At 46.1% G+C, this 16,493-nt stretch overlaps 1 protein-coding gene across 5 annotated transcripts in view; it reads right to left on the bottom strand.

Moving 5' to 3' along the window:
* The window catches only part of KCNC2 (potassium voltage-gated channel subfamily C member 2), a 92,573-nt gene extending 80,767 nt beyond the window's left edge, over nucleotides 1-11,806 (bottom strand). For all 5 annotated transcript variants that reach the window (XR_008933232.1, XR_008933231.1, XM_056846082.1 and 2 more), the window contains exons 1-2: nucleotides 11,687-11,806; nucleotides 9,403-10,162 (exon numbers count right to left, since the gene is read on the bottom strand). Coding sequence is in view for 3 of the 5 variants with exons in the window: in XM_056846082.1 (XP_056702060.1) it covers nucleotides 9,403-10,143 (741 nt within the window). In the remaining 2 variants the exon portion in view is untranslated. The remainder of the gene's footprint in view (nucleotides 1-9,402; nucleotides 10,163-11,686) is intronic.
* Nucleotides 11,807-16,493: the final 4,687 nt, after the last annotated feature.

The raw sequence follows: 16,493 nt of genomic DNA on the forward strand, positions 1-16,493 counted from the left end.
GGACGTTTATGAAATCCTATGAGATGGCAGTGAAGGCTGCTAAGAAGGATTACTATGCAGCCTCTTTGCATCCGCAAGCTCTCACCTGGCACAATTATTTAGGGTAATTTCATCACTTACATCCCTATCAGGGGATTCTCAAAATACTAGTAAATTGGGTAAATTCATGTTTACATTACAACTCTAGCTTGGTAGAATACAGGAATATTTGAAGAGTAATTATTTGAAGAATTATGTGAGGCATTTGCGAGCTTTTTCACAGAAAAAGTCTTGCCCCTCTGCCATAATTTATTTCTTATTTCTCTATGGCCAGGGACAGAGGGTGGCACTTGGGGATAGGCTTTCCATACATCAACCTTTGGTGTGTGGAGTCCCACAAGGGGCAATTCTCTCCCCAATGTTCTTTAACATCTATATGCACCCTCTCACCCAGTTGGTCTGGAGTTTTAGGCTTGGGTGTCATCTGTATGCAGATGACACCCAGCTGTATCTGTTGATGGGTGGCCAGCTGGACGCTACCCCGGAAAATCTGGCCAGGTGTTTGGAAGCCATGGTGAAAAGGTTAAAACAGAGCCACCTGAAATTGAACCCTATGGCTGGGATGGAGAGACTTAGATTGGGGATTCCAGCTTCCCACTCTTGACGGGGTTCAGATGGAACTGGCTACCTCTGTCAAGAGCTTGGGAGTGATCTTGGATGCCTCCTTGTCTTTGGAGGCCCAAGTCACACAGACTGCCAGGACAGCATTCTTCCATCTTTGCAGGTCTGACAGTTGATCCCCTACCTGTCTCGTACCGACCTAGCCACAGTGATCCATACAATCATCACTTCTAGATTAGACTACTATAATTTGCTCTACATAGAGCTACCCTTGAGGCTGCTCGGAAAACTGCAACTGGTCCAGAATAAAGCAATGCAGGTCCTGACAGGAAGCCCACGGACAGCACATATCCAACTGGTGCTCCGCCAGCTGCACTGCTTCCAGACTGAATTCTGGATCAAGTTCAAACTGAATAGTTGAGTGCCAGCTGCCGTAAAAACATCTCTCCTTGTAGGTAAAAATTAATATGGTGCCATTTATAGATAAATGTATTAATTTCAGCATTGTTTTAAATGTTTTTATATTTTGTTTTATGTATGTAAACCTATGTTGTCAGCCACCTTGAGCGCGGTTTCACCAGGGGAGGGCAGGTTACAAATAAAATTTCTATTCTTATTCACTACTGTCTTGTGTCTCCTGCTACTAACAGAATACAGACTCCAAGAACTTCTTCTAAATTACATGGGCTTCTTATACAAGTCTTGTTACCGACTACCAGCTACCAGTGGCACATTATCAAACAAAATGATATACAAGGAAAAATTATAGATCGGTAGCCATGCTGCCTGTATAAGCTTAACAAAAGGCCAGTGGCACCTTAAAGACTAACAAAATCCATTCCAGTATAAGTTTTTGTGAGTCAGAGCTTACTTCATCAGGTGCACTGAGGTGCATGTTCATTAGGTCAGTGTTTTTATGCTCACAACAGAAAGTTGGTTGGAGAGATATTCCAAGGAGAGGCTACTTTAGAACAAGATGCAATATAGAGTAAGCAGTTCACTCAGAATGAATGAGATGACATGTACAAGTGAGATAAGTTAGCAAGCCCTTCAAGACCATTCATAGTATTACACCAGAGCTCAGTTAAGAAGTTTTGGGTATCCCATTACAGAAAAAAATGGGCCACTCTACATTCACACTATTTCTTCACATATGCCCCTCCTCATAAAAAATTTGCATGTAGCTATTCCACAATAAAGGGAGAAAGGTAAAGGATGGAAGGGAGGGAAAGAAGCAGGGAAAGAGGAAAGAAGGAGAAGCTGAAAGAAGGGTGAAAGGTAGTTAAGTGGATGGAAGAGGGGGAAAAGGAGGAGAAGCTGCCAGGAGGAGGGCAGATAATGGTAGACTGGTTGGTGGATGTGAAGGACAGAAGGAAGGAAAGAGGAAATAGTGTGGGAGAGTATGGGTTTGGGTCAGAAACTCAACCAGCAAAGCAGAAGAAAGTCATCAGGCAGGCTCATCAAAATTTTCTCGGAGAAAGTACTATTTTGCTATAAATATAACATGGATCTCCCTGTGTGCGCATACATCATAGGCAGATACCCTAGGAAAAGTAATTAGAAAATCCCAAAAGTTTCCAATATTAATTTTTAAAAGCTAAGAGTAGGCTTGTATGATTGCAGTGGAATCCCTACTGACTGCAGAAGGCTGTGTCTGTGATAAGAACAGACAGTGAATTAACCTGCCAGCATGAAAACCAAATGCACAGAGACATTAGGATGCATCTCAGAGATTCTTTTTAAGGCAGGAATCAAGGGACAAGATATAACTGTGTAGAAAGATAATTTGGACATTATACTTTTGCATTACTATCAAATAGCTCTCCAAAACAAGATGGAAAATTTATGCATTGTATTTTTGTAACTGTGGTTTTTTTATACCTTCTATACACTGACTTTCCACTCCCAAATTATTTCAACACAGTAAAATAAAAGCATTGTACATTTTGGTCTGTAACATTCCATTATGATATTAGCAGTATGCTTCAAATGACAGTATCTAAGTGGTCCTAAGTACCACAAATAGCCCTCTACCTTGTAAACTGGCCATAATGTAAGATGCACTTAATAAAATGGCTTCCACTCACTTATTCTGAAAGGTACTCAGAGAGGCAGACTCCAACTATATTTTCATAGTTGCTGATGCATCAAGGAGTAGGGAAGATACCCAGGACAGGGCACCAACTGCTCTCTTTCAGACCAGCAAGTAGTCTACATATTAGTTCTCCATAGCATCTAAGCAGAAACACATACAAATAATATGTTTTAATGTGGTGCACTTGAAATACTTCTGCTGTTCAAATGCAAATAAGTCATGGAGGGATTTTGAAGCAGCACTGTAGGGTCTGCGGAAATGGTACGTTTAGTACAAAGATTCCTTTGGGTGCATTCCTTTCACATTTATTACAATATTAAATATACATGCACGTGTCCTTTGTTATGCTAGTTGTGAAACGAACTGGAATGACTGTTCATTCTCTTAAACCTTACTTCTAATATTTTGATCATGAAGGGTAGAACAACAGAATTCCAAGATCCAGAATTGCATTTATAGGCATCTGAGTGACAAAGCACATGGAGGTTTTCCAGCCCTTCTCATCATCTTCCCTTTTGCTCTATCCCACTATTATAAGACAATGCAACACTGAGAACTCTGGCAACATAGTTCTTTCTGATATCTTTATCCTGTTTAATCTTCATTTCACGGAGAACCTATCCCTAAATAGGCTTTAATATTTTATTTAAAATATTTAATCATAAGCAAGGGTTGAAATGTGCGAGATTAGTCTTTCTGTTTAACCACAGAAAAGAAGAACATGATGTTGTCTACAAGGCTTTCCAAACGAAAAGAAAGCCCACACTATTTATCAGGAACTGCATATGTGAGCATTACAATTCACAGCCAACTTCTGCTCCCAGCTATATTAATGTAAATTATGACTGAATCATGACTTTGAGGTGTTTCTTTGGATTAATCCGCTGTAGCTGAATTTAGATGAGCACACATATGTTCACATATAGCCATCATCAGATATGACAGCACAGATCATCTGTATGATGCTGATGTCAAAGCAACAGACAAAATTATCTTGAGATTAATAAATGGCAGTGGCAATGTTTTCAATGAAAACAAGAAGCCAGAAGCTGACCTGTTTCCATGGAAACAAGAAGAGATGTAGACAGAGCAGCTCTAGAGGGGGAAAAATGCTGGGCAGAGGAAATCTCTCTCATTTTACCTTTTCCACACATCAATTCAAACATACCAAGTATTAGAATGACTGAGTCAATTTTTCTTGTATTCATAACTTATTAAGCAACAGGTGTCCACCAGCTCTGCAGCTGCCATTCTCTCCAACTACCGCACCAGCATTTTAACAGACTAGTACAAACCTCAGAAAAACTATTCATGTTACCCTTGGAAAACATGGGTAAACAAAGAATTAAAAATATTAGCAAAAAGTGAAATATTATCATAATAGTTGTTAACCTTTTTCTTCCTCTTACTGTCCCATAAGCAATCATTTTCAAATACTGTATCATGGCTAGAGGTTGATAGCATATTCTGAGCAAGTAAAGCAGGCTTCTCTTACCATAATGGCAAAGAAACTTTCCTTGTTTATTTTCTTAAGGCATGACCATAACAATTTTTGTCACAGATATCTGTATTACTAGTTACTGAGAACACACTGGACCAGGGCATGATCCAGTTCCACTAACTATAGGGTTCTGATACAGCTCAAAGGAGCCTTGTTTTCTCCCATTCTGTCACCTAAATGCTTATTCAAGCAACAAATCAGAATGTTATGAGGACAGGATGTATGCACCCGTCTTCATATCATTATTCTGTCAGAGCCCAGACTTGCAATCCAGTTACTGGAAGACAGTCAAAGACAATTTCAGACATTAAATATTCAAATGTGTCAACATAAAAATAATCACACTTTTATTAAAAATTGTATTATATTTAAAAGTAGCAGTGAGAATGGTTTTGCTAACCACGGGAAGACAAAGACAAGCCCTTTGAAACAAGATAAGCTTTATATCTCCCAAGGGCTGATTTCACCAGTACCACTGACAGTGAATCAAAAATCTAATGCAAATTTCTTAAAACTCAGAGAGGTTTAACATCCTCATTAATTAACTGTGTGTGTACATATGTGTGTGTGTATAAATATATATACACACAAACATATATCCATACACACAAACGCATATATATATATATATATATATATATATATACACATACGTATAATTTATATATATACAAAATGAGTTTTCTGCTGCATACTGAATCTCAAATTTATCATGTTTTTATCCCACTTTTCCACCAAAAACTAGCTCCCAAAAGTGGTTTATTTATTTAGAAGATTCATATGTGGCCTTCTCCAGTAACCTGTTTAACTCATCCCACAACAATACAACAAAACCAACAGCATAGAAGAGATCCATAGGCAAAACAAGAGCAGAAAGTACCACTGCAAAAGCCCCCTTTCTCTGTGGTCACAACCTAGCTCCCCTCTGAAGGTCAGGGAACACCCAGCAGAGCTTGAGAAGAGGATCTTCACTGATGGGCTGGACCGAATGGCAGGAGGTAGTGCTTCAGACACTCCAGCCCCAAGCCATTGGGGCCTTCAAGTGTTAACCAGCACTTTGAAGTTTGCCCAGAAACCAAAGGGCAACCGGTGCAGAAGTTTCAGCACAACAGTGATATGAAACCAGTATCCAGCACTTGACAACAGCTGGACCAGCTGAAGTGTCCAGGCTGTTTTCAAAGGCAGCCCCACATAAAGCACATTGCCATAATCTAACTTGGATGTGATCAAAATATGGACCAGATAATGCTTTCTGAGGAATGTCCGTAGTTGGCGTATCAACTGAAGATGATAAAAGGTATTATATGCCGTAGAGAATACCTGAAACTCCGACTGTAGATCAGTACCCAGCAACATCCCTAAGCTCCTTCAGAGGGAGTGCAACCCCCACTCCACCCCAGGACAGGCTGGAATCAAAAGACAATTACAAGTAAAACTCAATAAAACATTGCTTGGAGAGAAGCTTTCCAGATGGCTGCTGCCTGTCATCCCTCTGATCATCTAAACTGAAGCCGGAAGCTAGGAAGTGGGGTCTAGAGACAACAGAGGGGTATCAGGCTGCTTCCAGTCCTCCCTCTGATAGCTTCATCAATGACTGCTGGCAGCTAGAGAGGCAACAGACAGAGTGAGGATTGTGCATCTGCTTCCTGCAATGGTCCCATCAGTGGCATTTGAAAAGTAAGGAAAGGAGGAGAGCGCTCATCCAAGGTTAGATCTAGACAAGAGAGATATCTGTTGCTGCAGTATTGTTTGACACACAAATATCCTGAGACAAAATACAGCCTGTCTGATGACCAAACACTGAGAAGTATTTAAATGTTCACGTTTGCTACTGAGTTGCTGTCTATACTCAGAATACTTTCAGAATGGTAAACGCATATTTAATAAGATCACATGAAGAAACTACAAATCATTCCGTAATTTTGAAAAACGAGATAATTCAAAAATAGGAAATAAGAAATAAGGTTATTTAGTCACAACATTAACTATTTATGGAAGTTTTCTAAGCAACTTATGTGTTTTTATTGAATTATTTTATAATTTTAATTTTTTAAATAGTTCAAATGTTTTAATGTTTTTATGTGTGCCACCTTGAGAACCCTGACTGGGTGTAAAGGCGGCATAAAAATGTTTTAAATGAAATTAATAAATAATACTGATGACTGAAAACATCAGCATTTTCACCCCACAGTGGTCTACCAGAGCACACAGCAAGTCACCACACCAGTGCCACCAGTTAGCCAAATGCTGCTGATGGGTATTTCCCATGTACTTCAGCAGATCTATGAAAGAAGAGGTGTTTTGACCTTCTGCTCCCTACTCCCAGAAACATCCTAGTATTTCTTATCTGGGCTACAATTGCATCAAACAGAAAACAAGGAAGATAGACAGATAGAGATCATCATCAGAAACTTAAACGTAAGTCTAAAGCAAATGTCACATTAAAAAAAAGTGACAAAAGTCCCATCAGGATAACGCAATATAATGCCATGCTTCTTTGATTTTATATGCCACACAAAAGTCTATCACAAATCGTATTAAGAAATCAATGACTATTCAAAGGATAAGAGAAAATCAAGATCAATCTTCTGTCAGGGTCACCTTCAATTATTTCCTGTAGTAGATGCCAAACAGAAATCCAAATGTAGGTAACAAGTTGTTTGGCTCCTATACATACAGAGAGATATTGCAAATAGACAATGAAGAATAAAAGTATGTATCTTTCTGTAAAAATCCCAGTTCAGCATGGGCAAGACTCTCACTACATATCAGTCTCAGTGTTCCTATCTACAAAGCAGAAATAGTAAGACAACTGCAGGAGCATGAATAAATAGAAGATGACAAAGCATGGTAAAATCATCAAAATGAAAGTGACTCAGCTTGCTAGATTCACATAAGATAAAACAATTAATCTTTGTTCATACAAACAAGACCAATGTCCAAGCAGTATTTACAATAGTCCTTGGGAAAACCCAGCAGAGTACCCAGGTTGTTCTCAGGGCACAACCCAATGAGTTTGGTGGTTAGCAGCATGGCTTCACAATCTCCAATTTGTGCTGATCAGTTAAATATTGTTCTTCATTTTGCGCTGATCTCTGTTGATCCACACAGCAAACAGGGACCAAGGCGAGATCAGTGCAACCTATATAATCTACACTGCCAGCTTTTTGCTTCAAACAAAAGAGTAACCTTACAGAACAGGTACTTGCTTTTTCATTGAACTTTTCCATGTTTCTTGTGTGCTAAAGTGTCCAGCTTCATCCATGTAACTTTCTGGATCACAAAAACTCAGGTTGGCTGTAGACATGAGCTTACATCCTGACATCCATGGTTTTATACACATGGCCATTCTCCACAGCTGCTTTTCAGGCTGTGCTACCTTTAAGTTGGACACTCGACACAGGTGTTCATATCCATGACAGAGAGTACCATATACTATAAAAACCAGGTTTAGCCACCACATGGACACATCCAGCTAATACAAACTTTTATGATTCATTTTTTTCAAAGTTAATTCCCATGAGAGCTCTTCCACAAACGAGTCTACCAATCTCAAATCTAGAGATGCATGAAAAGAAGAGGGCTAGGTACAGTCTCACATACCAACCACCAGGGCTACTAAGGCCTGATACTGAAGGAACTTGGTTAGAATAGTTCATTTGGGTGAGAGACCCACCTTCTAGTCTCCACACTTACTGAGTCAATCACCTGGCACTAGAGCCTTCTGCACTTTTCATTCAAGAACACCACTGAGGAATTGTAATGAGGTGAATATTAAGCTGGGCTTGTATGAAAGCCTTGGGTTTACACTTCATGACAGCCACACAGCATTACCTGGTCATCAGCAAATGAGGGCTGAAACAGGGGAAGCACTAAGATGGATAAACATTCCAAAAGTACCCTATCATATTCAAATACACTTCTCAAGACATCTTGGCCCATCCCCAGAGCATTAGCATGCCAGGCAGCAAGCCAATTGCTGGCATATTAATGATATGAATAGGCTTGATTCAGACATGCCACTGGCAAACTAAAGGTGCCCTTCCATAAGACATTCTTGTCTAATCTGGGACACACTTTAGTGCTTGGCACAAACAGCACTCACAATGCCCTATAGGAGACTGCTTTTGCCTTAGCCAGCGCTATATTTAAATCAAGCCAAAACACATGGTGCTTCTGAACACAATAGGCTGACATAGGACGAATACACAGGTAAGCACTTTATCCATGAGGCAATTCCCATCTGTTTAAGCAGTATGGTTCATCCCTCAGGTATGGTTCATCCCTAACAGAAATAATTTATTCTTATTTCACATGGTTATTGTGAAGGACCAAGAGCCAGAGGGAAACCAGCTCAGGCAGTCCCTGGGGCTACTTCAAGCCCTCTCTGTACTGGGAAGGCAAGAGAAACAATCCAGGAAGTTCATGCCATCAGGTCCTGGAAAGGCAACTCTCTCTGAGACCTTTCCAAGTCTAAACCACCTTGGCCACCTTGACTGGAAAACGGTATATACATCGCACTTGATAAAGAAAAGGCCATCATATTCCCTACTACTATGTATGGGTGTGAAAGCTGGACATTGAAGAACGCTGTTAGGAAGAAAGTAGATTCCTTTGAAATGTGGTGTTGGAGGTGAGTGTTACGGATACCTTGGCCTGCCAAAAAAACAAATCAGTGGGTTATAGATCAAATCAAGCCTGAACTGACCCTAGAAGCTAAAAGGACTAAACTGAAGCTATCGAATTTGGTCATATTTTGGAAGTCAAGAGTCACTGGAAAAGACAGTCATGCTAGGAAAAGCTGAGGGCAGCAGGAAAAGAGGAAGACCCAACAAGAGATGGACGGACTCCATAAAGGAAGCCCCAGCCCTCAATTTGCAAGACCTGAGCAAGGCTGTTAAAGACAGGACATTTTGGAGGACTTTCATTCATAGGGTCGCCATGAGTTGGAAGCGACTTGGCGGCACTTTAACACACACACACAAAGGCCATTTATTCATGGAAGGTTTTGCCTTGGATTTGCCACTCTCCAGATGCGCATTTCCCCCATCCGAATGCTCAAAACTCTGCACGGGGGGGCTGATTGTTGAGGTTGGAGAATTTGGATGGGGAAAATGTGTTTCCAGAGAGCGGCTAAATCCAAGGCCAAGCCTCCCGGGCATAATCGGCAAAAGAAAAGGCGGCCTTCCCCCCCTCCCCGTCTTACTCTGGCGGCGCGGGAAGAGTAGGGGTCCTCGAAGAGCGCCCACACGCGGGGCCGGAGCCTCTTCCAGCGGCCCCCGTGGCCGTCGAGGGGGGAGCCGTTGGCGGCGGCGGCGGCCCCCCCGGCGCCCACGTCCTCGATGGCCAGGCGCTTGGCGGCGCCGCCGTGGTCGGGCGTCTCGCCGGCGGGCGGCTCTCCGGAGATGAGGTCGGGGGCCTCGAAGATGTCGAGGGCCTCCTCGGCGTCGCGGTGCTGGCGGTAGGTCATCCAGCAGCAAGGCTCCACGTCGGTCTCGTCGATGCCCCAGAAGGCCAGCTCCTCCTCGAAGAGCGGCCCGCACACGTCGGCCGGGCAGTGCAGCTTGCCCGTGCGGTAGTAGTTGAGCACGTAGGCGAAGACGCCCGGGTGGCGGTCGAAGAAGAACTCGCGGCACGCGCCCTTCCCGCCACGCGCCGCCGCCAGGGCCGCCCCGCCCACGCCGCCGCCATGGCCGCCAGGGCCGCCGGCCCCGCCCACCCCGCCCGGATTGGCCGCGCCGCCGGGGGCGGGGTTGGGGGCGGGCGGCGGCAGGGGCAGGGGCAGGGGCAGTTCCTCCCCGCCGCCGCCAGGGGAGCCGCCCGGGGACTGGCAGGCGAGCAGGGCCAGGCGGGTGCCCGGCAGGGTCTTGAGGGTGCTCCGGTAGGTCTCGTGCCTGGTGCCCCCGACGTTGAGGATCACCCTCTCGTGGTCCTCGAGCTTCCCCATCTCTGTGGCTCAGACATGACTGCGGGCGAGAAGAAGGAGAGGCGCGACAAGCCGCGGACCTGTTGTTATTGTCAGGCCGGCTGGCGGGAAGCGGGAGGGGAGGGGAGCGGGCTGGCGGCCGCGTGACATCGCCCCCCCTCCCTCCCTCCCTCTCCCCCCCTCCCTCCCTCCCTCTCCCCCCCCCCCAGCGAAGGAAGAGGCTGGGGCCATTTCTGCACGGGAGGTTTTGCCCCTCTCTAGAGACGCATTTTCCCCATCCAGATTCTCCAAACTCAACAATGGCCATTTCTGCGCGGGAGGCCTGGCCTTGGATTTGCCCCTCTCTAGAGGCACATTTTTCCCATCCAGATTCTCCAAACTCAACAATCAGCCCCCCATGCAGAGTTTTGAGGATTTGGATGGGGGAAATGCGCATCTGGAGAGCGGCAAATCCAAGGCAAAAACCTCCCATGCAGAAGTGGCCTGGGAGGAAATTGGCTTCCATGATGTTCCAAGGAGCACCCGGTGCATCCAACGGGGAGAGGGATGGAGCCCATCCCAGAAGGCACATGCATGGGGGGTCACGGGAGCTTTTCCCCAGTCGAGGGAGGGGCTCCCTCCAACCTCCACGCATCAATTAGCATCTCCTTCCAGCCCAAACAGTTTCTTGCTGGTTCCTAGGAGCCTCATCTCCTTACCCAGGAAGTCCCTCCGATTAGGCTGCCTGCCCTTTCCCCCTCCTTCGCCCGGTCCATATCCGCCCCTTCCCCTTGAACGATATTGACCTCTATCCTACACCTGCTAAGCATCGGATCCCTTGAGTCCCCTGTCTGTCCTCTCTTGAAGTTCCTTGGACACCGCGGCAAACGCGCGTCTTCTCCCCCCCCCCCCCCCCAGCGATCGCAAAGTTGCTTTGCAAACGACCCTGGGACAAACCTTGCGATCCTTCCAGTTGTTTCCCTTGGCAAACAGAGAGCGATCCCCTTTTGCCACGCTCCTTCTTCAAGGCAGCCTGCGCCTCCCTCTCATCCTATGGCTTATATCTTCCTTTACCTTCTCTCTTCTCACATCTCTCCCGCCCACCCCCGCCTGTGATGATCTGGACTCTTCCTCTGATCGCCGTCGCCCCCCCCCTCGACACTCCCAAGGCTCAACCCGAAATAAACGCTGCCTCTCCTCGATATAAGTAGTCACCTTCGCCAAGCCCTGCTCATCCCCATTCTTTCTGGATTTGTCCGATCAAGTTGCCCGAACTGAAACGAGGGATGGAGAGATGTGCCATTTGCCCATCCGCTGGTATGAGAAACCTAGGGGAGGCGAGGGCTTGGTTAGTAATAAAAAAACACTCTGCGCCGCCGCCCCCCGCCCAACAAATCGAGCAGCGGGCACACCCTACAGGATCCCTTCTCTTATAACCTTAGCAGGTTTCCGCGTTCCCTGCCCTGGCAAGATTTTACCTGTCGGTTCGTATATGGAGAGAGAACAAGGGATGGGACCGCCAACACGCCGCTGTGATTCCCCACCACCGAGCCCCCTCCCCACCATCACATCACATCCTCGGTACCTTAGGAGGCTCTTCTTCACATAGCAAGCGCTGTTTCCTTGGCGGCGGCTGCCAGACTCCTAGCCAGCCGAGCCGTGCGCGTCTGGGTGAAGCCAAGAACTACTTGTTGTGAGCTTTTTTTTTTTTCCCCTCCCGTCTTCAGGTGGCCATTCCGGCGCCCTTGACTACCAGCTCTGAAAGCCATGAAAAGCCATCCCCACCTGCTGCTAGGAAACCTCTGCGCTGTCGGTTGGCAAGAGAGAGGAGATGCTTTAGCATCGCGGCGGAGGAAAACCATCACAAAACCACGGGGGGGGGGAGTGCCAACAGAATGGGCTCGGATGATCAAAAGGATTTGGCGCTGTTTAATCTAAGCGACTCTCTAATTTGCCTTCACCCCCAGGGGGGAAAGAAACGCAGCGCCTGGCTTCTCCTTTCTGGTTAGTGGGAGCCCTCTGTTAAGGACGGTGGCCTGGGAGCTGTCCTTTCAGCACCACTTGCCACCTATTAGGTAGCACCTTAGGTTACAGCCTTCTTTTCCAAGGTTGCCTTCCTGGGGTGATCACTGCAATCAGTCCACAGAAAATGTAAAATTTATCTCTTAGGAAGGCATCCTCTCCCCTCCCCCTTCTTACATGCCAGTTTCACTTTGGGGAAAAACAAGAGCATCACATTTGGGAAGAGATCTGACAGAAAGGGCTGAGCGGTGTTGAGCTACAGATGAGAATGACACAGAGGAGCTGGACATCGGGACTTGGGGATTCTGGACCTCAGACATGCAGAAGTAGAAATATCGCTCAACATAATTGTTACTTATCTGTGATGCTTTGCTTCTGGCTCTACCTCCCTACCTCACCAAGCAGAGACTTAAAAAATTCCTGTTGCGTTCTAACCGACTTGTGAGCTGTCCATGGCACTAGCCACCCTGTCCCCGGACTACACTCATCACAACGCCAGGAGCTCAACACCACCAGTTAGAGAATACAGTATAAAATAGTCACAGCATAAGCTAAAGAGCCATCCTCAAAATCATCTGAAACAGAAGAATCTGATGACTACAGAAGGACCTGATGACTTGCTTTTAGATAACCATGAGACTTGACATCTGCATTACTTCAGATATCCAGAAAAGGGAATACATTTTAGAGCAGGGGTCCTCAAACTACGGCCCGAGGGCCGGATCCGGCCCGGGGACTGAGAAAGCCAGTCCCCCCTTGCCCCCCTCCCCAGAGCTTTTCTGGGCTTCCTGGCCGCATGCGCCCAGCCGGAAGCCTCCCTCCCGCCCCAGTCGCCCCCTTCCCTGCTCCCTCTCCAGCCCAAAACCCCCTTTCCTGGTGGGAGGAAAAGGGCGACTGGGTGGCGCGAGGTGGCAAGACGCCTTGTGCGCCGCCCAGTCGCCCCCTTCGCCCTCTTCCTCCCACCCTCCACCCTCCAAGGCAAAACCTCCAGTGCATAAATGGCCTTGGTTTTTACATGCTGACTTTCTGTACCACTAAAGGGAGACTCAAATTGCCTTACAATCCCCTTCCCATACTTTCCCACAACAGACGCCCTGTGAGGCAGGTGGGGCTGAGAGAGCTCTAACAGAGCTGTAACTTGCCCAAGGTCAGCCAGCTGGCTTCGTGTGTAGAGGTGGGGAAACCAACCAGGTTCACCAGATTAGCCTCCGCTTCTCACGTGGAGGAGTGGGGAATCAAACCCAGTTCTCCAGATCAGAGTCCCCGCTCCAAAACGCCACTCTTAACCACTACAGGGGGAAGGTCCGGGCTTGCGAGGAGGATGCTTTTCCGGAGAGCCCCCTCGGCCGCCACCTCCTCCCCCGCACACGTGGGGAATTTGTTCATATTTTTTTCAAACTATAGTCCGACCCCCAACAGTGTTTGAGGGACAGTGAACCGGCCCCCTGTTTAAAAAGTTTGAGGACCCCTGTTTTAGAGTGATGGGACAGCACATATATGCAGTCACAAATATGCCATGCTGTATCCCTTATCTTAGTGAGTCTGTTGTGATAGGTAAGAGGATAGTATCAAACCTAGGATATGCAAAAATGTTTTGTTCCAAGGGCCAGGAGAGGTTAAAGGGGGGGGGGGAGAGAGAGGAGATTTTTCATTCCAAATCAAAATATGTTTCGGTAATAATGAAGGTAGAATCTACATGGATGTCTCTCAAGTCCCCTGAATCTACCAAATACTTGAGAAACGTGTCTTAATGTTGGCATACTACTGGGATTAGAGACCCCTTTTCCATACCACATATAGCTTTTGTCCAACGCAAGGAATGTTCCAGTGGCAGAAGCAGTGTGTCCCACCAGCACAATGTTCTTTGCTTTAGTGGGATGCTCTGTATATCAGAGGAAGGCTCCACTGTTGGTGGAACAGAAATGTTTGATCCAGTCCTTTGTGGATTTTTCCTGTCATCACTAGGGAATCTGCACAAATGTGTACTCAGCAAAATGTAATAAAAAGACACCTGTGTGGAGGCTTGGAGGTTACAAAGACTTTCTTCCCATTTGAACATCCACAGACATACCACTGCAGAACTGATCTGCTTGCTTGCACATCAAGAGCTAGCTATTTTCTTTTTGGGTATTTTTCCCATGATTTTTTTTTTTTTTTTTTTTTGGTAGAGAAAATTGCCTATGCTTGGCCTGAGCAGTCTACTGCCATGGAAACAGAACAATGTTCTACAGAGGGCCAATGCTGAGATTTCTCTGCTTGTTTTCAAGGAGTATTTTCACTGAAGTCTTTGAAGAGTTACAGTGGCTTCCTGCCATACTTGTGGATTGGATATTTCTCCAAATAACGAAGGCTGGTGTAGAGAAAAAATACTGCTAGTTGGCAAATTATCATTCAAGTGTTCTGTATCTGTATGTTCTTAATCATGTTGAGGCAGTGCTATTGTTGTACAACAGATTCCCATATGATGTCTCCTGTTTTGTTTTAGAAGATCCTCCAGAAAACCAAAACACTGCAATTGGGTCATTGTGTTAATTGCCACCACCAAATGTAGTCCTCACATTCCACAGTATAGGATGGCCTCAGGAGGACTCCTGCTTCATCTGTATGCTCCCACGCCTCATACCAGTTTCCCTGTGACCGCCTGGCAAGTTCTCGCAAGAATTTGTCAGGAACTTCCGGATAGGTGCTGCTACGGTAGAAAATGTTACCTATATCTCATTTGAATCTTTCATGGATGTTTCTTGCCAGTTGCTGATAAAAGGGAAATTGTCCCATCCTACTCATACATTTCTTGGATGTTTTTGGAATGATGTGATTCATTTCAGAATTGCCCTAAGTGGTCCATAGCAAACGTCACGTAACCCATCTCTAGCCAGAATTCCAAAGGATAGCTTGAGCACGTCATACATCATTACTGGCATATTCCAAATGCTGCATCTGCTCTAAACTCTCTTCTTCTGAGTCAAAACTACATATACAAGCATGACTGAAATGCAAATTGCCCCCCCCACACACATTGTTGTATAGTTTTAGAGCATAGAAGAACAAGAGTTCAATTATCACTTCTCAAACATTGTTAAAAACAAAATACAAAACCCCACAGGGGGCTTTGAAAGGCTCCTCTCTCTGCTTCCAGGTGTGCCAATGGCCACCCACTGTTCCTCTGGGTTGCCTGGCTCAGAGTGACATATGCCTGCACAAAGGTTTGTGGCTGCAGTGGTTAGTGCCACAGCTCATGGCTTCTACCACCACCCCACCCCGGTCAGGCAGCTGCATCCAGGCTATGTGATGCCTAACAGAGGGGACACTGATGGAGGTGTGTGCTGTAAGTAAGCCCTTCTTGCAAATGGGGATACTTACTGATTGTCCTGGGTGCCGAACAGGTCCAGGCAGGAGGGGGAAGTGGCGTGTTGGACGGTTCCTTCTGATCCCCAACGACTGGGGGTCAGACTAGCAGCCACCGCTCTGCCAGAAGCTGGCAGTTCATCCCTTCCTAAGGGTGCCTGAGGGTGCAGGACCCCAAAAGGTGCTCTGGATGGCAGGGTGCCTCCTATGCCAGATGTGCTCCCATGTCCATTTACACTCAGTGTGCAGGTGGCCAGCTTAGGGTGTTTGTGGGAGTTGGAGCCCATGCCATTGCTGTCAGGTGCCCAGGGTCTTGGCACTGAATTTGGTCCCTTTATGGGGGTGGGGGTTTGTGCTTATGACAGACAGCTAGATTCCGTGGCCCCACCCCTCTCCGCCCCTTGGCTCTGATGGGTGCTGGGTTCAGCCCCCATGCCTCTTGGCTCAATTGGCTGCGGATGTCCTGTCCATCTGAGCCTCGCCGCCAGCCCTCCACGCCACCATGGACCACCGCAGCACAATTGCTGGGGACGCTGATGCAGGTGTGCCGAAGACAGCCTTAACAACACTCCATTTTCTTGCCAGCCTCCACATAACTATATTCCGTAGACTAGCAGCGTCATAGTTGTGCTGCGGCCACCCACCACAGCGCTGGAGACCCTCAGGATTGCTCTGTTAGTCGGCTAATTAAAAACCAACCAACAGTTTGTTCCTGTTAACAATTATAAACCATTTAAATCCAAGATTTGATTGCAAACCTTGATTAACCAAATTAATTTAGCACAAAAACCATCTGGCTTGGAAACCCTTTAATGCTTTCCTTCAATCCTGTTTTGTGTGTCTTAAATTTATACCATAAACATTAGTTTCATATTTGGTACTATATGTAAACCAGGCTACAACCTTCATCATCTCTTTAAACTGGATGTCCTCTGAGAGTACCCCAAATCCAAGTTTATGCAAAATATAATGTCCTGCAGATTAATTAGAGCTTCACTTCAGGAACATTGAACTGGGTCTGCATT

This window comes from Euleptes europaea, chromosome 3 (genome assembly GCF_029931775.1).
Source record: "Euleptes europaea isolate rEulEur1 chromosome 3, rEulEur1.hap1, whole genome shotgun sequence".
Lineage (NCBI taxonomy): Eukaryota > Metazoa > Chordata > Lepidosauria > Squamata > Sphaerodactylidae > Euleptes > Euleptes europaea.